This window comes from Sorex araneus, chromosome 2, assembly GCF_027595985.1.
Source record: "Sorex araneus isolate mSorAra2 chromosome 2, mSorAra2.pri, whole genome shotgun sequence".
Taxonomy (NCBI): domain Eukaryota; kingdom Metazoa; phylum Chordata; class Mammalia; order Eulipotyphla; family Soricidae; genus Sorex; species Sorex araneus.
Genome location: NC_073303.1, coordinates 345,378,875 through 345,403,655, shown reverse-complemented (window position 1 = coordinate 345,403,655; position 24,781 = coordinate 345,378,875). Strand labels below are relative to the sequence as shown.

At 45.1% G+C, this 24,781-nt stretch overlaps 1 protein-coding gene across 2 annotated transcripts in view; it reads right to left on the bottom strand.

The window, feature by feature from the left end:
• Window positions 1-24,781, bottom strand: part of MAPRE2 (microtubule associated protein RP/EB family member 2) — a 176,441-nt gene that overhangs the window by 14,662 nt on the left and 136,998 nt on the right. For both annotated transcript variants that reach the window (XM_055125543.1, XM_004606069.2), the window contains one exon: window positions 24,074-24,287. In XM_055125543.1, the coding sequence (XP_054981518.1) occupies window positions 24,074-24,287 (214 nt within the window). The remainder of the gene's footprint in view (window positions 1-24,073; window positions 24,288-24,781) is intronic.

Genomic DNA, 24,781 nt, shown 5'->3' with positions numbered 1-24,781 from the left:
GGCATGTGATGGTGCAGACACAGACGCTTCTCGTTGGTTCTTGTCTGTCTGTCTGTCCTGGCGGGCAGTGCTGGCAGAGAAAAGGCTCCCCAGTCCTGAGCTAGAACATGGCATAGATGACTGAGGAAGTGGCCTCTGCACTAGAACCTGAAGTCACAACGTGCCTGCAGTGAAGCGCACACGCTTCGTGGGGGAAGTTGGACTACGGTGATGACGCAAAGCACCACAGCACACGCTTTGTATGCAAAAGCCCTGGGCTTGACATCATTGCATGGTCCTAAGCATCACACCTGGAACTGTCCCTAAGCAGAGCTGTGTATGACATCTCCCCTCCAGCCCCCCCCCAACATACACACCCTAACCAGGGTCATGAATGGCAGTCCACTTAGTACATCCAAACACACAGCTGCCCAGTCCTCCTACATGCTCCCATTGGCCCAATTCTCAACCCCCTTCCCCCCACCAACTGATCTAGAAGATCCTTGGAAGTCAAGGAACATCTTGGAAGGCAAGGAACATATCTCATAATTCAGCTTTGTTATCTGGTTGATCAAGTCCAGAGTTTGGCAGGGTATGTATTTGGTGAAGGACCAAATGTTTAAATAAATATGAGGCTAAATAAATAAAATGTGTTTCCAATTTTATAGCTTATTTCCAACTTTACAGTTCGTCAGTACCCACAGGTCAGAAAAGGCAGGAGTTTAAAGACAAGTGTGCTGACAGCTGTGGCAAGTTCCAACCAAGCTCCTAATTATATAGCAGCAAACAGAGAGACTGTAAAAATTCCCTATGAATGTCTTCAGGTGTCTGTGTCATTAAGAAGCAAAACCATATACAGCCCCAAGAGACTCCGGGAGCATCATACCTTTAAAAAAGTATTCTCTGCAAGGAAAAAACAAACAAACAAAAAACCAAAACAATCCATGATTTGAAAGTACAAGGAGAAACCCAGTAACACTTTAAAATTAGAACAGGGGATGGAGAGATCGTTCAAGAGTTATGGCATTTGGGGCTGGAGCAATCGCAGTGGGTAGGGCGTTTGCTTTGCACGTGGCCGAACCAGGTTTTGATTCTCAGCATCCCATATGGTGCCCTGAGCATTGCCAGGAGTAATTCTTCGGTGCAAAGCCAGGAGTAACCCCTGTGCTTTTCTGGGTATGACCCCAAAAGAAAAAGAGTTATGGCATTTGCCCTGCATGCAGCCAACCTGGGTTTCATCCCTGGCACCACATATGGTCTCCTGTGCCCTGCCAGGAGTGATCTCCCAGCACAGCGCCAGGAGTCAGCCCTGAGCACCACCAGGGGTGTAACCCCCACACCGTCCTTTCTACTCCCCCACTCCAAACGAGAATGACTTAATTGGGAAAGTTTTGTGAGAGTGTGAGCGCTCAAAGGGTAAACCTTCTGGGACCTCGAAGCCTCACGTCTGCAGAGCAATTTCCCTCAGAGCTCAAAGAGTGGTTTTGTTTATGGTTCCACATTGCGAGGATCCTTCACCTCTGCAGAGGTCCCTATAAAACACTCCTGGAACACACGAGCTCTGTGTTCCCCTGGCCAAGATCTCCAAGTCAAGGCCAAGCCAAAAGGGTGAATAAAGTATGCACAGAGTCAGGGAGAGGACAGACTGACCTGGCCAAGAGCCTTAGCCAGCGGCCAGCACAGCTGCTGGGGAAGCAGCCTTTGAAAAGTCAGGTGACTTCAGACCATTCTGTATAAATAACGCCTATTCTAATATAAAGGAAGTGAGCAGAAAGCAGCGCAAAGACTGCCGAGGGCCAACACTTTCATACCTACTAAATAAATGCTTACTAAGAGTCAATCACGATCCACACACTGGACACCCGCTATCCAGTGGGACCTAGTCATGTGGTCTGTGTGTGTGTTGGGGGGGGGGGATGAAAGACACTCATTTCATTCATGTCCAGGCCTGGCCATCACACTTGACCTTTTTTTTTTTTTGCTTTTTGGGTCACACCCGGCGATGCACAGGGGTTACTCCTGGCTCTGCACTCAGGAACCACTCCTGGCGGTGCTCAGGGGACCATATGGGATGCTGGGAATCGAACCCGGGTCGTACAAGGCAAATGACCTACCCACTGTGCTATAGCTCCAGCCCCCACACTTGACCTTTTAAAGAATGAGACAGCCACCCAAACTGCATGACCCTCTGGTGGGGTCTGGGTGGGGCCTCACACACTCCTCTGAGGGGTTCCGGCCACCAGCCTTGGGATCTCAGACAGGACGTGGCTTCTCTGAGGCACAGTCTGTCAGCTAAATCGGTTCTGTTAGTCAGTGAACAAATGCCTACGTCTCCCTGAGCTGAAAGACTCTACCTCAGAGGCATTCTGTCTGTTTTGCTTACCTTGCTAGGGCCTCACAACCAATCACATAAGCACAGCCCAACGGGGTCACTTCAAGTTTCTATAATTCACTCAAGAACTCCATGGAGAGGCTCTGGCCAGGGTGAGGCGATCAGGGTGAGGCGATCAGGGCACGCTCCCGGCGTGGCCAGGAACATCCCACTTGCTGACAGGAAAGGCCAGCAATACGTGCAGGAAAATTCAGCAGCTTCCCCAACGGAGACACCTTACTTGGCTTTTTTTCCAAATTACCTTCCGTTGTGACGGATGCACTTTAGCTACAGGATCAGGGTCAGAGCTAGAGTGAGAAGTCTGAGGGTGCCACATCACCGTGTTCCTGCAAAGGGGACCTCCTTGGCTGGGGGGCGGGGGGGAAGAGCACCCACACACCCAGAGGGCAGTCATTTATGAGCAGGCAACTGATGCGGCTGCTTATAATAACAGCCCGTTTCATAAGGGCTCTTTTTTTTTTTTTTTTGAGGGGGCGTTGGGTCTTCCAAGTGGTGCTCAGGGGACACTGCCCTCCCTGTGAGTCGTGGCTGACAGGGCCAGTGGATTAATACGAGGGCCCAAGGACGCAGTGCTGCTAGGACCCGGCAGTGCAGGAGCCCGTGGTCACCCTGGTGGATCTTGGGGGCCTGCACCCCTATTTCAATATCCTGCTTTATTATGCATTTTCAAAGGAAAAACTAGGAAGCAAGAAGCAGCCAACCACACGTGCAACAGAGCTATCACCAACAATATTTTCAGGACATTGTCAACTGCAGCTTGAAAATAACCCTGCAGTGTTTGACACAGCAGAGACCATGGCGAGCTCCAGATCCGTGCAGGGCCAGAGAGCAAGGAAGAGAACTATAACCGCTGGAGAGAAACTGGGTCACGGAGACATTCGATGTGGCCCAGGACAGAGGCTGGAGCGGCTGCAGTTGCTGACGCTTGCTTCAGTCACAAGTACCCCACAAGGAGACCTGGTCCTTCCTGAGACATCCCCGCTGGGGACAGGCATTGTTTAAATACACGCCTGTGGGCCCAACCCTTAGGCTGGCACCTGGGTCTCACTATAAAGGACCACGGGGTCCAGAATGGTGGTGACACTCTCCACCTGCATTCTTATCTAATAACCTTATCTGCATTCACCACCCAGTCAAACCGTCACTTGTGCCCCTACCCAGGGGTTACTACCAGCACAGGCTGTCCACAGAAAGGGATGGAAAATAAAAGGAAAAAGTTCTAGATCAATTAAGTAACTATATTTGCAATTTAAAATCAGGAGTTTGATACGCAGATAAGGTGGTTTGAAAAATAACTGCTAATCAAAAAGTTTTGCTAAGGAGGCTAAGGAGGTGGTGCTGAGTGATAATACAGAGTGGGGAGGGAGCTTGCCTTGCATGTGGTCAACTCCGGTTTGATCCCTGGCACCCTGCATGGTTCCCCAAACCCCATCAGGAATGATTTCCTGAGTACAGAGCAAGGAGTAACCCCTGAGAATTGAATGGTGTGGCTCTCCCCATAAAACCAAAAAAGATGGGCTTTAGCGAGGTCCTTCTACGGAAAAAATGAAAAGTACAGGAAAGGATGGGGGTAGACCTTCGTAGCCTCAGAGGCTTTGAGTTTTCAGGAAACCAGAGACTAAGGGGTTAAATGAAAACCTCATTTTCAGAAGAATGTAAAGTGAGCTCTTTAAATCATCACAAGTTGCAATTTGATAGGGAAGAAATTCACCCCTTAAAGCTATCACATGATTAACCTCCATTAAGAAATACTATACACAAAGATACTAAAACTTACACACTGGAAAATGAAACCTTTTGCTCATTAGGTTAATGACTTCATGGTTTGCTTCCTAGAAAATAAATAACAATATTCCAGACCCTGAGGTCTAGCACGCGTACGAGCCAGTTCCGAACCAGGTTTTTGTTTTGTTGCTTTGAAAAGTCTTCCCCGCTGTCTCTCGGTACCCCCTCTCTCAGTGTGCCAGCTCTGGGGGGTGCCAGATGTTCTTTTCTCACGTCCCTGGGCCCCCTCGGTGAAGAGCTACGGGGTCACTTCAGGTGAACACTGGTAACACTTTTAATTATGCTCCGTTGGTATCTCAGTTTTGTAACGTGGCTCTGAAACATCCTTGATTACGTCTGATCTGGGTTTCAGAGGCTCACTGGGGCCCTCACGGCGCCTTCCTGCTCCCACGGTGCCACCACTCCACCTGCTGCCGCCCCTGCCTCGTGCGGGAGCATCTCTGCTGCCCTGAGGACCCCGGCACAGGGCTGCGAAACCCAATGCAGCCACTTCGCCTGAACTACAGATACTCTTTTTTCTTGCAGCTATCAAACATTTCCGTTTCCCCTCCAAAGCTGCATTTGATGATACCCTGAAAACATAATTAATGGTAGCCCTACTTTACGAGTCTTTCCCCCCTCCCACCTCAAGCTTTTCTCCTCCTCCCTAATTTTCCCTTTCAAAATAAAACGGAGTTTCAGAAGCACAAGAGAACAGACATAAATTCTGCACAAGTCCCTGTAATTCTCTGACTTTACCCACTGGATATGGCCATGATTTACAATGCTTGTCTTTGAGCAGTTGTCTCTTAATTAATGCCTCTAGGATTTGGGGTATAAATATGATTCTAAGACATTTTAACCATAGTTGTTAAAAAAAAAAAGAGAGAGAGTTGTATGATTCACTGCTTTCATGAAGCCAGGGAATCTCTCTGTCTAATGTCAATAATTAGTAGCTTACATAATGTTTATGGAAAATGCTACAACATTTTGGGCCCAATGATTTCAGAACAACGAAGCACATAAAAGCGCCGTGCTTGGCTTTAGCCCGCTATGGTCGGGCTCTAGAAATTCTTCTCATATAATCTGTTGTATTCCTTCTGCCAAAATCATAAACAGAGGAGCTAAAAATATGACACGTACTGTTGACAAGAACTACAAAGACATTAAAAACACGTGCAGGCAGAGATACGTGCAGGGGGAAGTCATACTCCGGGTCACCCCAACTTCTTCCCTTCTCCCCTATTCATCCCCTCCTTCTCACTCAGAGAAAGGGGAGTGGACAAAAACAGGCCAAGAAGGTCAGAAGGTACCAATGTCCAGTTATAAAACGAGTCAGGGCCAGGGTGAATCAGCAACAATGTGGTGACTAGAGCTAGTAACACTGCCCGCACAGGAGAGTCACTAAGGGGGTAGCTTTTAACGTTTCTCATTACAAGAACAAAAATGTAAAGGTGGTGATGGACGCTGACTGTAATTACTCTGATAATCGTTTCACTGTAAAGTACAAATACTGGAATCATTATGTTGAACACCAAAAACCAGAACCAAGTTAGGCCAATTATGTCCCAACAGAAACGAAAGTCCATGAAACACAGGGGCACGGAAGGAGAGACATCTCATCTGCACCGAGTCATCACTAGGGGGGAGTGACATCACCTCCTCATCCCCCTGAGCTCGGCAAATAATTTTCAGTTTTTGTGTTTGGGGACCACACTCAGGAGTGCTCAGGGGCTACTCCTGGCTCAGTGCCCAGGGATCACTCCTGATGGGGCGTGGGGGACCATATGCGGTGCTGGGTGCTGAACCTGAACTTGATGTGTGCAAGGTAAGCTCCTAGCCTGCTGTACTCCCTCTCTGGCCCTATGTTTCATGTTCAGTGGAGACAAGGAACTCGGTTTGGTGAGGCTGCTGCTGGGGGAAAGTGTAGGGACCGGAGTGATCAGAGTTCTTACTGAAGAGGGTTTAGTAAGAGACTCTGCAGACACCAGCGCTACGGCTCTGTGACTGACAGCTCCTACGCAATTTTGATTGCTGCAAATCCAAGACTGAGCCATTTCCTGCCGAAGTGGCTGATGCTTCCACTTTGTTGGTTATATAATTTCTGCTCTGAGGGCCAATAAAGCACCTCAGGGGCCAGAATTTAGCACAAATGCAACTTTCACATGGCTCCAGGATGCCCTGATTTATGAGATCATTAAGAGGCTGGTTCTTTTATTCTGAAATTACTAGTGCTAAGCCCTTGTGGCTTCAGCCTTTCCAGTGGGGCCAGTGGCAAGGTTGGTGCTCCCTTCTCGCTACTTTAGCGCCGGCTTGTAAAAGTGGGCAGCTCCTTTGTGGGGGCCACCTGGGGTGGCTCCCTACAGTGGAGCTCCAAATGCATTTCCCTTGTGAGAATGAGGAGCTGGTGTGGAGTCATTCACCTGTCTCTTGCCTCCAGGAGGGCAGGGGAGCAGGTACCCTGGCTCTTGCTACCTATTGAGTGGTGCGACTCTCCCTCCCAGAGGGAAGAAAAATGTGACCTCGTAAAGGGCACCATTAAGTGCTCAATAAATGTGAGCTCTCATCTTCATGACTCGGCACATGAGGTGGGCTGCAATTCATGATGAAGAAGTACACAGGTTTCCTATTTCCAGACATGACCAAAATGAAAACAAAGCTGTTCAATGAAGAAAATGATGTTTACTTAAAGGAAAGGGTCCCAGAGGTCTATTAACCTGCAGCTCGCTGATGGCCCAAGGTACAGGCTGGCCTTTTTCTGTGAGCTTCCACGTTGTCTTGAAGGTTGGGGTGCTGTAACCCCAGGCTCCTCTGATTACTGAACTCATTCATTCGCTTAGGGATATGTAGTGAATTCCTAGTCTGTACCTGGGCAAGCCTTAGGCCTTGAGGTAAGCCATAAATGAGACACTAAATGTATCTGTCCTTGTGGAATTGACCTTCAAAGAGGGAGAATTAGACAATAATAACAGACTGAATTAGTATGTGACTTAGTAAACTAGAAAGAGAATGTTACGGGAAACTGTATGTGTGTGTGGGGGGGTGGGGGGATTCCATGGAAGGTATAAGAGAGCAAGTGGGTGGGTGAGGGGCAGCCTGAGCATTCCCCCAGGTTCAGCCTCTTTCTCAGCTCCATCCTCAAGCACAGAACTTCTGTAGACCACATGTGGTCCAGTCAAACCAGGAGGAGTAGATTCTGGAAAGCTGGGGTGTTTGGGTGAGGGGCCACTGCAGTCCTGCCAGAATCAAGGAGGGGAGAGAACCCCAGGCATTCATGGGGTCACTCGGGCTCTGAAATCTCTTTCCTCACCGAACAGCTCTTGTAGCAGCTCTGCAGGGAACCTTCTCGGCTCCTCCAAGGGGACATCATCCTTACTGCTCCAGTGTCTTGCTAGGAAAGTCAGGTCAGAGGCCAGAGTTGAAGGAATGAGGGTGCTGGCCATCTGTCTGGGCACTCCAGGCTGGGCAAGGGCCCACATCTTGCCTGATCGGGGGCTCGAGTAAACACGGTGGCAGGACGGACGTGAAGGCGGGGGTCAGGGAGCAGCCCTCGAGCTGCTGTCAGGCTCTGCTCTCCCTGGAGAGCAAAGGGAGGCCACTGTGGGTCTTGGGCAGGGGAGTGACGTGCCGTGGCTTCACGAGTAACAAGGCTTTGCTCTGCCTGTGTCGGGTGAGAGCAGACACAGCAGGTGACCGGCGTAGCTCCACGGGTAGGAGCAGTGAGTGCTGGCGCGGGTGAGGTTTGCTTTGCTCATGGCATGGTGTCTGCGATGCCCCAGGTGAGCAGATCCTATTCCATACTCTTCAGCAGCGTTAACAGCATGAAAACTAGCATTCTTTCAGTGATGGCATATGCCACTGATTTCCGAGAGGAGGACGGAAGGAAAGGAGGCAGGGACAAGAGCCCATCCATTTTGCTACTCAAGGGTCATTTCACAGGGTGACTGGCTCAGCTTCGGCATGCAGGGGTCTCCCAGCTGCAGTGCCCCCTCCCCCGCCGCCCAGCAGTCACAGAAGCTGCTTCTGGGAGGCCTGAGTCCCCGCTTCCCCGGGCTTGTCTTGTGAGCATGAACATTTGTGAACCGAGTTACTTCTGCCCTGGTCGCCGTCCCTGCTGGGGACGATGTGCTTATTTTTAGCCGCCATGTGATTCCCCAGTATCTTCCAGACTCCGCTTGAGTCACTCAGAGTGTTTTTCACAGTGGCGAAAACGTAGCAAATAAACTCCTCTTCCCGAAATAGCTCAAAGATTAAAAATTCTAACTTTTCCATAGCTACATGGGTTATCTGGGAAAATATATGCGTGTATATGTTATTTACATATATTCACAGGTGTATGTGAATATATATCTTATTTCTGTATCACACCCCTCAGATTTTGGTAGAAAATTAAGTGTGCTTGGAAGAGCCAGACAATTACCATCTTAGTTAGAAATTATTGCTTTTACATTGTTCTCAGTGAAATTTCTCTCTTGAAATGGTGAGGATCCTTCTCTCCCTGCTGCTTTCTCTCTCCCTCCCATCCTCCTTCCCTCCCTCCCTCCCTCCCTTCCTCCCCAATATGCCCCAGAATCCCAATACTGTCTTTGGGAGAACTGCTGCATGAACAGTGCAACAAAGACGAAAAGGGCGGTAATAAAGAGTCCAAAAAGACTCTGTGGACTGGCTCAGTCCCCAGAGAACAGACACCCAGACGTTGCCATGACAACCACATCATGGGTGTTACTGCACTCCCGGCAGAGAAGAGTCACTTAAGCAAAACTGCTTATGAACGCAGACAGCCATTTCTGGAAAAGATAAGCCCTGCATTACTTTGCGATGCTCACTCTGAGTCCGTGAACACTGGTCAGACCTGCGTCTGGGTTGCTTCTGCTGGGCTGCTGTGCTCCAGGAATCCTGGGACTGTTCAAACTTCCATGGTCTGTGGTGCCTGAGCAGCCAGGCGCGGGCAGGCAAGAAGCCGAGCAGAACCCACCCTCCTTCTTCCTTCTCCTCTGCTCCAACGGACTCCTGCTTCAGGCCACTCTGCCGTCCACCAACCAACCGCCAAGCCAGGCAGTGTGTCCCCGTTACCCCTGGCTTCCCTTCTCCTTTACTTCTTGGATACAAAAATCATCTGGTTCTGTTGACGGAAACCACAAGGCCATTACTTCTGCTTAGACCACCCTCTTCTCCAACACGGTTTCCTGTTAACGATCTTTTAGCCGGGCTCCTGCCTTACAACTGTAACCGGTCCCCGTGTGTGTGCTGTGCAAATCACGGAGCAAATCCACGGTTAGAACCTTTTGGTGACTGCTGAGCAACAGTCCCCATTATGAACATCTCGGCATCCTGCCCCCTGCCACCGAGCTCCTTCCTGGAATTCCTAACGTTGTGTCATTCCCTCCTCGAAAGTGTGGGTGGATTCTGTGACTTGCTTCTAATACACAGAAAAAGCAGTGTGATGGGGTGTCCCTTCCATGATTAGCAAACATGCACATGCATTTCCTCACAATCCAAGGGAGCTTTTTCAAGCTGAATCTTCAAGGCCACCACAGCCCTCGCAGGGGACTGCACTGTAGAGATATTACGGTGGAGAAAGTAACTGTACCATGAACGTATCTAGAGTTGTGTCTGGGGCCTTAAGATCCAAGAGAAAAATACACGCACAATGTTTAAAGCTGCTAAATTTGCAGCAACTGTTTCTGTACCAATAGGGCACTCAATTTGGCTTGTGACACATTATCCAAGGATCCTGCTCATCTCTGCAGCCCCACATCTCAGTCTCTCAATAGCCATCAAGAACATGATGCATTTTGGGGCCAGAGAGACAGCACAGAGGGTAGGGTGCTTGCCTTGTGTGTAGCTGACTTGGGCTCGACCCACAGCACCCCCCCCCCCCCATATGGTCGCCTGAGCCTCACAAAAAGTGATCTCTGAGCTCTTACTCTGTGACACCTGAGAACCAGGAATAAGTCCCGAGCACATCGAGGTGTACCCCAAAAAACCTTCCCAAAAATTCACTTCAAAAATAAGAAAAAAAAAAAAGAACAACAGAACAACATGCATTTCATCAGACGGCACATTCTCTCCTGACATCAATCTGCTGTTCCTTCTGCTTGCAAAGCTCTTCCCCATCCTCCTCGCCTTGCTCACTCTCATTCATTTATTAGGTCCTGGGCAAACTTCGCTTTTATCAAGAAACCTTTCTAGAATATAGGAGACCGGCTCTGGTGGTCTTCCCATTTGCCTGGATACCATTTACCTATAGCTGGAGCGATAGAACAGTGGGTAGGACGTTTGCCTTTACACAGCCGACCCGGGTTCGATTCCTCCATCCCTCTTGGAGAGCCCGGCAAGCTACCCGTGGTGTATTCGATATGCCAAAAACAGTAACAACAAGTCTCACAATGGAGACGCTACTGGTGCCCACTTGAGCAAATTGATGAACAGCGGGACGACAGTGCTACAGTGCTACCATTTACCTCTAGTTTTATTTAACTGTCAAGTTTCCCCAAGAGCCAGTAACTTCCTTCAATCATTGCACATCACCCAAACCTCTTATAGTGCCTTAAATATATGTTGAGAGATAGGAGGGATTTAAGTAAATTCTGGGTGACTAAAAAATTCAGGTAAATTTCTTACTGAAAAGGCAAGGAAATCAAGATACAGAAATCTAATTCAAGCTAAGAGCAAAGGGCTTCTCAGGTAATGGAGATGACTGAGAACTTCAAAACCTCCATGGGTCAGCTTAAGGACTGCAGCTCCTTGGAGCCAGACAGTGTAGTAATTCATTTATCTCAATTCAACAAATACTAAATGGAACTTTCTATGTGACAATGGGGAATGAGGATTGAATGAGGCACAGCTGGGTTGACAGTTGGCTTCACCTAATTCAAAGGAAGTCTAGAAAATTCTTCAAGTCAGAAGTGTCTTCTAATTCCTTTTCATAGACCAGTGACAGGGAAAGATATTAAACAAAAGCAGGCTCACCAGTGGTCTGTGACATTCTGCTTATACAAACTGAGAATCCAGGGTAAGGTATTGTGTTTGGGGGCTGATAAGGATGACAGTCAGCCTGAGAAACCAGATGTCATGTTACTATGTACATGGAAAGGAGAGATAACCGAGTATCTGAGAGGGGTGTGGTTGCAGGAGTAACTAATACTCCAGTACCCACAGGGGGCCTGTTAGGAGAATGCCCGGGCGCTGGTGTGGCAGGACTGTGGCTGAGCGAGAAAGAGCGAGGGTGGCGAGCTTCCCAGGCTGGTGTGTCCCTGAAAGGCAGTCACCCTCTTCCGCAAAGCCTCATGTGAGGGACAGAGACTGGCGCACTGAGGCACATACCAACTACAACCGTGCTATGTTGAGTTTCCTCTACATTTTGAAATCATCCTGACTATCTGTTCCCAGAACTAGGATTAAGATCTCGGAGATCAGCAAACTTACATTCACTAGGGTCTACTACTCTGGGCTCTGTACGTGTGTCAGTTCGGAAGGCTGGTAAGAAGCCCGGCATGAGGGGCTTAGTATTTCCTGCATCTACAAACATAGATACACTATATTAACTTTCACCCAAGAGTCTGTTGCAGAGACTGTTTCTGAACCTTTAAAAATTACTATTTTGTGAAAGCAAATGCCATGTGACCAGAACAGCACATGGTCTGTTTCAAACAAGCCTTGCCTCTGAGTACCCTGCAAACTGCTTTGGTTTGTGAAAATGCACTGCAGTTTAAGACAGGGCGGAGAGGAGGTTAAGAACAGTACAGCGATATCGGAGATGCAATGTGAAAGAGCATGGGTTCAAAAGTCACAGAGTAGCCTCTGAATTCCGGATCCTCGACTTCTAGTGCATAACCCTGGAAACTTCCTGACTCTCTGGGCCCCAGTTTTCTGAACTCTAAAGCTGGATCAGGGGCTGGAGCGATAGCACAGTGGGTAGGGCGTTTGCCTTGCATGCAGCCGACCCGGGTTCAATTCCCAGCATCCCTTATGGTCCCCTGAGCACTGCCAGGAGTGATTCCTGAGTGCATCTCCGGGTGTGACCCAAAAAGCAATAATAATAATAAAGCCGGATCAGCGGTATTATCTCCCATTGAGGGTTGCTGTAAGGCAAAACTGAGTCATACAGAGTAATGGCATAGGACAGTGAGCACTGAGTATGCACTCAACAATTTCTGAATGTCTTTATCTGATGACTGTCCCTACATTTACTTATTGTGGGATTTGGGCTCCATCCGGCTCTTGTGCTTGGTCAGGGTCATTCGTATCGTTCATACTGTGTCAGGGGAACCACATGGTGAAAGGGATCAAACCCCACCCTCCTGCATGCATAGTGTATGCTTAGTCGGCTAAAACTATCTCTCTGGCACCTTTCTTTATGTTTTAAATGCTCTCCTCTCTCCTAACTTCTCATGAAAAAATTCTACTCTCATTTGATTTTGATTTTAAGAGTTATACGGTAATAGAACCATATTGTTTTGTTGGTTTTAATGTCCAAGTTCTGAAAAAAAAATCTACTTTTAAAGAAAATTACTGAGGTGGAGGCATTCAGGGGAGATAATCAAGTGCTGGAGCATATGTTTCTCATGTGGGACCCTGATTTCAATCCCTGACACTGAAGTCTCCCCAAAACACTACTGTCTGGTGTGATCCTCCAATTCCCCTCTCTCCAGCCACAGCCCCTACCAAAGGAAACTATGACATGCTTTGCATTCAAGAAAAAATGATTATAAGGGACCAGTTAAGTTCCCTAATAATTATAAATTATAGAATGAATTAGTAAATCCTCCATCAAAGAAGTGAGCCCAGTAAGCAAGTTGGAAGAGAGTTAAAAATGCATGGGTCTAGATCTTCTTCGGAAGAAGCCCCTGGGTTCTTCCACAGACATTGCCAGAAGATTCCTATCTGAAGCCCTGAATTCTTCATGACTCTTTGCTCTGTTCTCTGTACAATATTCCTGTCTTATGAAATTCAATATGTTTGCAAAGCAGAGCACTGATCATATATAATTTGGGGGGGATACTGGGGTTTTTACCATTATCATAGTTTCTTTTTTTTTTTTTCTTTTTGAGTCACACCCGGCAATGTACAGGGGTGCCTCCTGGCTCTGCACTCAGGAATCACTACTGGCGGTGCTCAGGGGACCATATGGGATGCTGGGAATCAAACCCAGGTTGGCCGTGTGCAAGGCAAACGCCCTACCCACTATGTTATTGCTCCAGCCCCAAAGTTTGAATTATTTGAGGAGAAAAGTATCCCAATGCCCAGTAGTATGTTTCAGTATCTTATATATAATAAAGATATAATTTTATATATTGTATACACTATATAATTTTATCTATCTATCCATCTACCTATCTACATACACAACAGATGTCTAACTGGAGGAACAAAAAAAAAACACCAGGGAGTACGGGGTGTCCTCTAAGAATTTAATAAGAATTTAATTAGTTGAACCATTATAAGTATTTCAGGTCTTTTTTTTTTTGGTCTTGTCTTAGGGTTTGGGGCCATATTCAGAGGTGCTCTGGGGCTGCTCCTGACTGTGCTCAGTAGTGACCTCTAGTGGTGCTCAGAAGATTATATGCAGTGCTGGGGACTGAATGTGATCAGCTGCATGAAAGCAAGTGTTGTACCTCTAGCACTATCCCTCCAGCCCTTTCTTCCAGGCCTGACTGTAACCAAGTAATAGCTACTAACTAGTACGCAGATTAGCAAAGGGGTGGTCTACTACATGAACACATCAAGGGGGTGCAATGCTGGTATGGAACAGAAATTGAGTTAAGATACACGATTCTACCTGATAAAACTGACATTCATTTGAAATCTTACTTATCAAGGGACTGATATAAGAAAAATGCATGCCTTTGTTTTGGGTTGACTTGCATGATCTTTGAAAATTTAATATTTGGTCAGGGTAAGTGACATGGGACATTGAGATCTCAGTATCAAAAAGGCATAGACTAGAAGTTGGCCAGGGATGGGGTGGAGGGGGTGGGTGCTGTGAAGGGACAAGAAGCATGCCTTGTCCTACCCTATGGGGCTAAAGGAAGTCCAGTCAGGTACTAATCTAGTTTACAAAGTATACATGGGAAAATGTACGCAAAGAGGGTTTGGAGTGAGGGCTGGGGGGTGGGGGTGAGACTGACATTTCTGGAGTTAAAAGGTAGTTTCTTAAAGGGAAAAACCAAAACTTTAAGCTTAGCAATAACAAAGAAAAGGAAATCTTGCATAAAGTCACAGGCTTGAGGCCAAGATTAGGACCTCTTGGGAGGAATTTCACTTCTTAAGTACTTTTTATTTGGACTCTAATAGAATTAAGAAACTGTTAAAAGTATCAACACTCTTTGGACCATCATAACAAAATCTAGACTCTCCTCAACATAACACTGCAACGTCTAGGATGGAGTCCAAAATTACCTGACACATAAAGCCAGGAAATTGTGACATATTCTCAGAGGAAAAGACAAACACAGATGCCAACCATGACAGGGTCAGGATGTGGGGTTTAGTATCCAGGAACTTAGAAAGCTATAAGGATCAGCTCAAAAAAGTAAAGTACTCTCACAATGACTGAAAATGCAGGTAAGTAATAAACATTTTGAAACAGAAAACACAATGGCTACAACTTTAAAATATGCTCAATAGTAGAACAAAGATGACAGAGGAAAAGAGGGCACAGCTAAAGTTGTATCGATAGAAACAATCTCATCTAAGGACTAGAGAGAATCATGATTAGCAGTGAGATGATTTTAAAAGCTCTAACATATGCATTAATGCCTCTCAGGATTGAAAAATGGAGCAGAAATAATACTGGAAAAAATAATGGATGGAAATCTCCCAAGTGTCTTAAATCTACAGGTATAAGAAGTAAAAAATTCAAAACAAGATAGATAATAGGATTGACAAAGTATAATATGGTCACATTATGGAAATTCAAAGGTAAAAAGAGACTCTTGACTACACCCAGATAAAAACAATATTTATACATGAAAGAAATAACACCAGAAGGAACATGTACCTCTCTTTGGAAGTTTAAAGAAAAGATCATCTAACATGCTATTAAAAAAACTCTTGAGTAAAGCAAGTAGGGAATGCAAGCATTCAGAATGAATGAACACATAAAATTTTTTTAAATTGTCGTTCCTTTAAAATACATGACTAAAGTAACACTGCCAAATAGAATCGTAATGTTAACCATCTAATAATTATTTTCTAGAAGTCACATAAAAAGCAAAAAAGGCATTAATTTTTGTAAAAAAAAGTATTCATAAAATATATAATGATTCACAGCGGGTAGGGCGTTTGCCTTGCACTTGGCCGACCCGGGTTCGATCCCCGGCATCCCATATGGTCCCCCGAGCACTGCCAGGAGTAATTCCTGAGTGCAAAGCCAGGAGTAACCCCTGAGCATCGCTGGGTGTGACCCAAAAAGCAAAGAATAAAATAAAAATAAAAATAAAAATTTGAAAAAAAAAATATATAATGATTTCTATAGGTAATCATATATCAATTACAAAATGTCTTCTATTCTTTTTTCACTTGTCTTCTAAATCTTACATGCATATCACCGCATTTTATTGCAGAATTAAGTACAAAACACTTACTTGTATGCTGTTTACAAGAGACCTATTTTACAGAGCTAAGACATGCTGGAAAGACAAAGCAATCCTGGAGAAAGGCACGCCATGCTAACCATGAGCATATGAAAGATGGAGAAAGCTATTAATGCATAATGTAAAAAAGACTTTCAAACAAAGAGGCACACCTCATAAGATTAAAAGACCAAGTCGTGAGGAAAATACAACAGTTTTAAGTATGAACACACCTAATAACAGTGCTCTAAATTACAGGAAACAAAATTGATAGTATTAAAGGGAGAAAACAGGAGAATAGCATTGCAATCAATGTTAATAGCCTCTTAGAGGCAACGGTTAGAAATAGAGTCAATAATAAGAAATAAGCAATAGTACAGAGAATCTGAATAACATTATCAGCCTCCGTGATCTAAGTGATCTATCTAAAGCACCAACCAATAACATCAGAGCATGTAATTTAAGTGCTTATGGTACACTGACCAAGGGCGACTGAAGTCAAGATCAGAAGAATGATTAAAAAAAACAACAACAACCCAATAAACAAAAAACCCTCTCTTAATTGCTACCCTGCCTCTATTTTTTTTAAGCTTTTAGAGAAATAAAAGCAACTCTTATTCCCTAAGGTGGCAGGATGCTTCAATTATGGGTGTTCAACAATGCTCAAATGCTGCTCAATGAATCAACAGATATAGTCTCACTGGTAAAGCTGTAGGAGCAGCCTCAGAGCATCCCAAGTTAAGGATAACTCGAGTAAGAGCACTGAAGTATTCAATAAAGTTGGTGAAGAATACTGTTAGGATTTATTTAAGTCTCCCATTAGCAATTTAATTACAATTTTTCAAATACTTTGTTCCATTATACTTTTTACTCTCCATTATACTTTTTTGGGCTGGAGCGATAGCACAGCAGGTAGGGCATTTGCCTTGCATGTGGCTGACCCAGGTTCGATTCCTCTGATCCTCCCGGAAAGCCCGGCAAGCTACCGAGAGTATCTTGCCCGCATGGCAGAGCCTGGCAAGCTACCTGTGGCATATTCGATATGCCAAAAACAGTAACAAGTCTTACCATGGAGACGTTACTGGTGCCTGCTCGAGCAAATCGATGAGCAATGGGATGACAGTAATACAGTGATTACACTATTTAAGTTATCTCTTTTGAAAACTATTTTTCTAGATTTCTACGAATCTGATTTTAAAGCTGGAACACTGATGTCCCTAAGGAAAAGAGAAAACCCAGACTCAATTTCCATAGCAACTCTAAATCCATCACACTATATTTGTATATGGGCGTTTGATTTAAATAGAGCTATATGTGAATGCTTGATGTGTCTAAGATGGGGTTGCCATAGGAACAGTAACTTCCAAGTTCCTCTTGAATTTGCACCTAAAAATGACCCTCAAGACAGCTATGTTGAGGTGCAGATGTGGCTCACGATCAACTACTTACAGAAGTCAGGGCTCATGATGATACAGGCACTAAATATCATTATGGCTCAGGAGGGAGGGTAGGGAGCGGGAGGGTGTACACTGGAAATGGGTGTGGTGTTCGAATTATGCACATGAGAAATCATCAGTAATAGCCTTGTAAAGCACAGGACCCCGTAACAAATACATATAGTATCATTACGAACATGTATATTTAAAAGATGGCTCCAAGTGGCTAGGCCAAAAGTAATACTTCAAGACACAACTCATCAAAATGCAGATAGAATAAGACTCATGAGGTGGCCATCTACCCTCACACAACAGCCACTGCAGATGTGGAAGCGTATCCAGTCCGGGTAAGTCACTGTCTACAGAGACCTCACAGTGCTAGGAGGCGTCTCTGAATCACAGAAGAACATCTTATGTCTGTGCGGGAGTAGCAGCAACCGTTAGCACATTCTCACAACAACAGAAGGTCCCACGTATATGGAATGCCTTCATTTCACATACAAGCAAACAACCTAAGGCTAAGTGGAATCTGAACCACATAAGCACACATTTTCATTCTCACGTGCCCAATGCACTCGTTTCTTAATTATTAGTATATGGATAATTCCATTTCACTTTTTTCAGATCCAGAGTTCCTTGATCACACAAGATGCTCTGGGGCCTGCACTTACTCTTCTCAATGTAGTACAGTCATCTCTGTGCTAGCTAAAATTAATTTAAGTACTAGGAAAAAGTGGGGGAGAGATAAATTCAAAAATAAAAAAGAGGGGCTGGAGTGATAGCATAGCGGGTAGGGCGTTTGCCTTGCACGTGGCCGACCCGGGTTCAAATCCCAGCATCCCATATGGTCCCCTGAGCACCGCCAGGAGTAATTCCTGAGTGCAGAGCCAGGAGTAACCCCTGTGCATCGCCAGGTGTGACCCAAAAACCGAAAAAAAAAAAAATAAAAAAAATAAAAAAGAATTGCAGACCCATCTCCTGTTTCTGATGTCCCCCACTAATGTGGATAATTAAGAAGTGGCTTAGTGGTGGCAGCAGAAATGGCTGGAATCTCTGGACTCGGCTTCGTTGGGAGCACTGTGATATAAGAGGTCACTCTCCCAGATGGTGGGCCCTCACCGCATCAAGCTCTTTGATTTGTCTTACATTTTGGATGAACAAGAACAGAAATGAGACAGTGTACATGAAGACAGGATGAACCTGGTCTCAGACCAGAGGCAGAAAGACAAGTTGAAAAGTTAAAACAAGTAGTTCATGGCAAAGAGAATATAGAAGGAAAATCAAACACTTTTAAGACTGGATGGGAACTCGGCGGGCAGTAATTAGTGCAGTGTGATGGCAGACAGACCCAAGGCTGCTCACAGCATGGACCTGTCCAGTTCTAGAATAAAGATCCCAGGCGCTAGGGCTTTCTAGAATGGGCTTGTTGTGTGTTTTGTTTTCTTGGATGGTACTTCCTACTGGTATTAGTGTACTCCTTGATCTGAGAAGTTATATGCCAAGAAAGTGTATCCCCATGTTTGTTAGAATTACATCTACATTGAGAAAGAGCAAATAAACTTTGGGTAGGTATCCTGGGAATTCTCGCAAGAGTAAAAATGAATGAATTTCATCATGCAGGTTTTCCAACACCAACTCTGCCTCTTAGAATAAACTTTGTCTTTAATTTCCTTGGTGCCATTCCTGAGAGTAGGACATGCAACCTTTAGAAAAAATGAGACTTTCCTGCATTTAGAAAAATGAGGTATCTCTTATATAGAGGAGCCTTTCTTGCTAGGACAGCATTTCAAACATCGTTCTATGAGGGGGCGTGCATCTGGCGATGTCTTCTCCCACAGTCTAGCTTTACTGCCTTTTCAGTGTCCACCAAGAAAACTTTTGATGACAAAGGGAAAAGACTGATTTGATTTGTTAAAAATTCCCTTCTCTCTGATGAAGACCAATGAGGTTTTTTTTTTTGTTTTTTTTTTTAACAGGGTCAAGGTATCAGGAATGCGTTTCAGGAATACCTTCTGGTGCATTAACACACCAGACTTACTATCTGTGGATTTCAATTTATTTCCCCAGCTTTATCTTTGGGGCGTTAGGCTCCTGGTGGGGCGGGGAGGAGTGGAGAATGCCTTCCAGGGTGACAAATTTTCCCTATCAAAATGGCACCAGTGGTTCTGTGATTGTGGTGACAGAGAAATGAGGGAATTCCTTGACGACAAGGCCCAGGCGGCATGACAGTTCTGTTTGGGGGCGTCTGAGGGCTGGTGCCAACTTAAGGACACACTATGATTGTGGAAGAAAAATATCCTGAGGCCTGTCCAACTTTACCACCGAGAACTTGGAAAAGTGGCAGCTGGGTTCCCAGACAAATCTGTACAAATCCTTCCAGCCATGAAAAAAGGCCTGAAGATGAGAAATACCATCCACCCTGGGTTCTCCTCCTCCCCATCCTCCCAACCCCTCTGCCTGCTGGATCCCCGGCTCTGCAGAGAACATGTCACCTTTTCCACACCAGCTCCTCTCACAAACGCTGAAGGGCAGCTGGACTGCCCGGAGTTTCTGCTGCCCAAACTCTTGGCTATTAATTTGATCCAACCTCTCCCACAAAAGAGAGGAATTATTCTCTTTCCTTTCCACCCCTCCTAGTGCTCTGACCTCAACTCCTCTTCCCAGCTTCACGTTCCTGCTCCGTTAATCTCCCCCTGCTTCTTTCCACATTCAGTGACTGCTTCTTACTGGACCTTCCTCCCTTTTATAAACCTGTTCAGGGTGCCTTGTCCTTAAAGCAACAAAACTGGCTGGAGGACCATACCTTATCCCCTCTGTATTCAGTTCTCCACCCCTTACCCCCCCTAGAGTTTCCTGATATCGCCTTCTTTAGGGTGCTGGAAGAATGGTGGTTGCAACGAGAGGGCAGAAATGCAGTGCTCTCTATTTGCTCATTTAAAGAAGGTAGATTTCCACTGTAGACCATGGGAAAGTAATATTTTTTCTTTTCTACATGTCTTCTTCTTCTTTTTTTTTAATGAATCACCATGAGGTACAGTTACAAACTTACAAAGTTTCGTGATTACGTTTCAGTCATACAATGATCCAGTACCCATCCCTCCACCAGTCCCCATTCTCCACCACCAATGTTCCCAGGATCCCTCCCGACACCCCCCTTCCCTCCCCCCTTCCCCCCCCCCCCCCCGCCTCTGTGGAAGGCACATTCCCTTTTACTCTCTCTCTCCTTTTGGGTGTTATAATTTGTAATACTAAGTGGTCATCATGTTTGGTTCACAGTCTACTTTCAGCACACATCTCCCATCCCACGAGAGAGTCCTCCAAGCATCATTTACTTGGTCGTCCTTTCCCTGTCTCAGGGGAGAGTAATGTTTTCTTCTTTTTTGCTGAAAACAAGGCCAAATGAGTTTGGAAACCTCTACCCTACACCAACCTAATGTTCCTCAACATCTTTTCCCTGATACTTGTGCTAAAGGGAGAACCTGCTTTGGAATTGTTCTCACATTTGTCACGACCTTGTCAGCTATTGAACTTGAGGTGTGTGCGCTCAGCATTCTAATGGAATAATTCTCTATAGGAGTATAATCATCTCGGAGTCAGATTTCTTGGGCATCCTTTCAAACATCACCCTATCTGATCTCTCCACAATGAATATTTTCCACCATCCGGGAATCCGGAATCTCTCTCCCTAGATTACTGTCCCGCTGTTGTTTTTTGATGCTGAGCATGCCTATTTTGTTTTAAATGGATGTTCAACTTCTTGTCAGCTTTCTCTTTCTCCTTAAGGGTATGAATTCTCTCTCTTGGTGATTCAATTAAAAAATAAATAAATAAAAAGAAAGCATAAATTCCCAAATATTTGTGCTTAGTTTCTTTTCTATAAGTTCATTCATTTTATTGCTCCAAAGTTGGATTTTTATGCTTTCAACTTCCAATTCATAACCCAACTTACTCCTGGTCCATGCACCCCATCATAGTTGAGAAATCAGTGGACTCTACTAGTCTACTGCATTTGACTCCTCAGTAAATGGAGATACTGCTGAATGTTCTACCATTCCCTTCTTTTTGCTTCCATGACACATCATTCCCGTTTCCTAAGACATTTCTGGCATTTCCCGGTTTTCTGTCCAAGTCTTTCCTATTTGCACAACAACCTATGTAGTAGGTAAGAGTTCTTCAAAGCACCCTCTCTTCACTCAGTTCACCTCTAGCTTCAATATCCATAAGTGTGGAAAATTCACATGTTTACCTCTGGCCTGTGCTCCTCCAGACAAGAGTATATGTGTGTGTGTGTGTGTGTGTGTGTGTGTGTGTGTGTGTGCGTGTGCGTGCACGTGCACATATTTCTCTGCCTATTTAGATCTTCTCTTTGATATCACAAAGAAACTGGAAACTCAGTATCTTTGACAACTTACCATTTCTTTCTGAGTCTTGCTAACATGGCCTTGTGAGCGCTCTTTTGTCCTGATGTCCACCATTACCAAAATCCAATCTATTTTACTTCCTAAATATCTCCCAGGTCCACCTATTCCTCTTCACCTTCATCTCTACTATCACTATTTAATACAAAGGAACAAAGATCCATCCATTGTCCCAGTGAGGATAAAGTGTTCTCATGTGTTAGCTGTCCCTTTTGGTGTACATTAAATAGGTCTATCTCTGTTTTACAGATATAAGCATATAAGCCTGGGCGGGGTCAAAGAATTTGCACCGAATAGCAGACATGGTCATTTACATGTTTATTTTGGTTTGGGGGGTTATACCTGCCAATCCCAGGGGTAGGGGCTGCTCCCTGTGGTCCGCAGGGGATCATGAAGTGCTGGGAACCAGACCAGGGCTTTACACACATGTAAGCCTCACGCTCCCCCATGGAGCCACATCTCCGGCCCAGACATGGTGATTTAAAGCCAACTCTGGCTGCAAAGTTAGCAACCAAGGAAAATAAATGGCAACATTACATGTATGTAATAGAAATAATGGCTTTTCTTTTCATTTCTCTTAATGAAAGAAAAACACTATTTATGACAGCAATTATATAATCATATCATCCAGGGAAAAGTAGAGAGAACAACTGTAATTTCAAAGATACCCTTATCCTGCTCACTCGGGGCAATTTTACTTTGAAAACTTTCAAAGCCAAAGCAACTTTCAAAGCGGTTTTAAAACAGGAATAATAAAATGAACATCCAGATAACTGGCACTCCAACTCCAGCCTGCCAACACTGACCTACTTTGCTTTCTTCTGTTTCTTGTTCCCTTCTTTTCATCTCCCCTCCCCCGCTTTTTCTCTTGGAACCACCTGAGAATTAGTTAAAGATATAATGATATAATAATAATTCTTATATATTTTATATGTTTAAAAAACAGTGCCAGGGGGCTGGAGCAATAGCACAGCGGGTACGGCATTTGCCTTGCATGCGGCCGACCCGGGTTCGATTCCCAGTATCCCATATGGTCCCCTGAGCACCGCCAGGAGTAACTCCTGAGTGCAAAGCCAGGAGGTAACCCCTGTGCATTGCCGGGTGTGACCCAAAAAGAAAAAAATAAAAAACAGTGCCAGATTTCCAGTGGTCTGTTTTTCTGGAAGAGAACTGTAAAAGCAGAAATAAGGAAAAACAAAAAGGTTGTTGGAATGGTGAGGGAAATTGATTACAAGCCTATAATTATGTATTAGTACTGTTAATTTCTAATCCACTCTGATTGCAGGTTGAGAACAGACAAGTGATTTGTACTCTACCAAATCAAGGTTACTAATAGAACACGTGTGAACACTGGCTTCTGCACTGGAGATGGAAACATATGGCTTCAGAGGATGTCACTGTTTGATTGCCGAGTTCCACAACTGGTGTTTATAGCAATGACCCTAATTTTACAAGAACTCATTCTGCTTGTTGAAACAGGGTTTCTATGGTAGGGACGACAATGATGTATTTTAGAATGGTTTTTAATGCAGAAGTTAAAAGTGCCGACTTCTAAATACTTGTCCTCAACGACTTCATGTTTGGACCAAGGTGGATAAATTGAGTTTTTGCTGAATATTACTGAAGGAAAATCAACACTGCCCATACAGGTGATAGGTGCGCAATTCATGAGAATAACAGGTTGTGGAGAATTCATGGAGCATGAAAGAACGATGATGATGCATACTCAAAAGCAGAAAAGAGAGTCTGGGAAACAGTATAGGGCTTAGGGAGCATGCAAGATCACTTGTGTCTGTTCCCTGGCATAACACGGTCCAGAGCCTTTCTAGGTCTGGCCCTAAAGGACCCCATCATTTCCGGGCTTGCTTAGCACCACAGAGTCTGAGCTGCCCCATATTCTCAACCCTAACTCTGAACCATCTTCATCCTGATGGTTGAGCTTTGTGGTGGGCCCCCGAGCACCGCTTGGGAGGCGCCCTTCCCATCCCCGAAAGGAATTAATCAGTTAATATTCTTGTGTTTTCTGTCAGTATTTAAGCAATAAAAGACAAAAAAGACTATTTGAAATTCTCCAATAAAATAAAAATAGAAGGAAAATGAAAATTATTCTCTGAGGTTTTTTTTTTGTTTTGCTTTTTTCTGGGTCACACCCAGCGATGCTCAGGGGTTACTCCTGGCTCTGCACTCAGGAATCACTCCTGGCGGTGCTCAGGGGACCATATGGGATGCTGGGAATCGAACCCGGTGGCTGCGTGCAAGGCAAATGCTCTACCTGCTGTGCTATTGCTCCAGCCCCTCCCCTGTGTTTTAAGCATTGGATGCAGCCTAAGGTAACTAATTGTTCTTTTTTAGTTGTGCAAATCACTGAATACAGCAAGGTCACCATCAGACATACAAACGCAGAGGAGCGGACAGTGGTACCTCGGGGAGGGCTCACCCAGAGGAAGGCACTGGGGCAGGTCTGAGCTGTTCCCAAATGCCAGTGGTTCAGGTTTCCCGTTAACATACCTGCTGTGGGGGAGTTTGCATGGTGAGACTTTTTTGGCAAGTTGAAGATCTGTTCACCAGGGTCAGGAGGAGGAATTGCATCTTGCCCTTGTCGTGCTTCTACAGGATCATACTCCTTCCCGTCATAGTTAGCATCATAGAATTTTTTAAACCACTGAATGAAATCCAGGTTGTCCTGGAAACGGCCTTTCACTAACTTTTCCACTGGAATGACCTGCAATATAAAAAAAATTACTCTGTGAAATGCAAACCCCAGGGGTGCCTGTTGTACTGAATATAATTAAACTGTTCCCTGAACAGGACTACATCCCCCGTATCAGGAACTCAGGATGACAAGTCTCTCCCAGGCTTCTTTACCGGCATCCTAGAACTTACATAACTTCCTATTGCTATTACACAAGTAAAGGAAAATGTTGGTGTTGGTTCTCCTGTGAGCAAATGGGACAAAACAGGCATCCCCGAAGCCCTGAGCAGGGCTGATCCTTTTCAAGATATGTTTATCATCAAAATGTCTCGTTCTCGTCACAAATGCATGGGCTTGGGTTTCCACACTAATGGGTTTCCCCCCATTTCTTCATTTCCAGTTGTGGAATAAACTCTTCCAAAGAGGATCACCAGTGTGGAGATAATGAATAAGACTGAAACCGATCAAATATAACCACCTGACAGCTCCTCTGGAACAAAGCGATATAACCACAGGCTCAACAA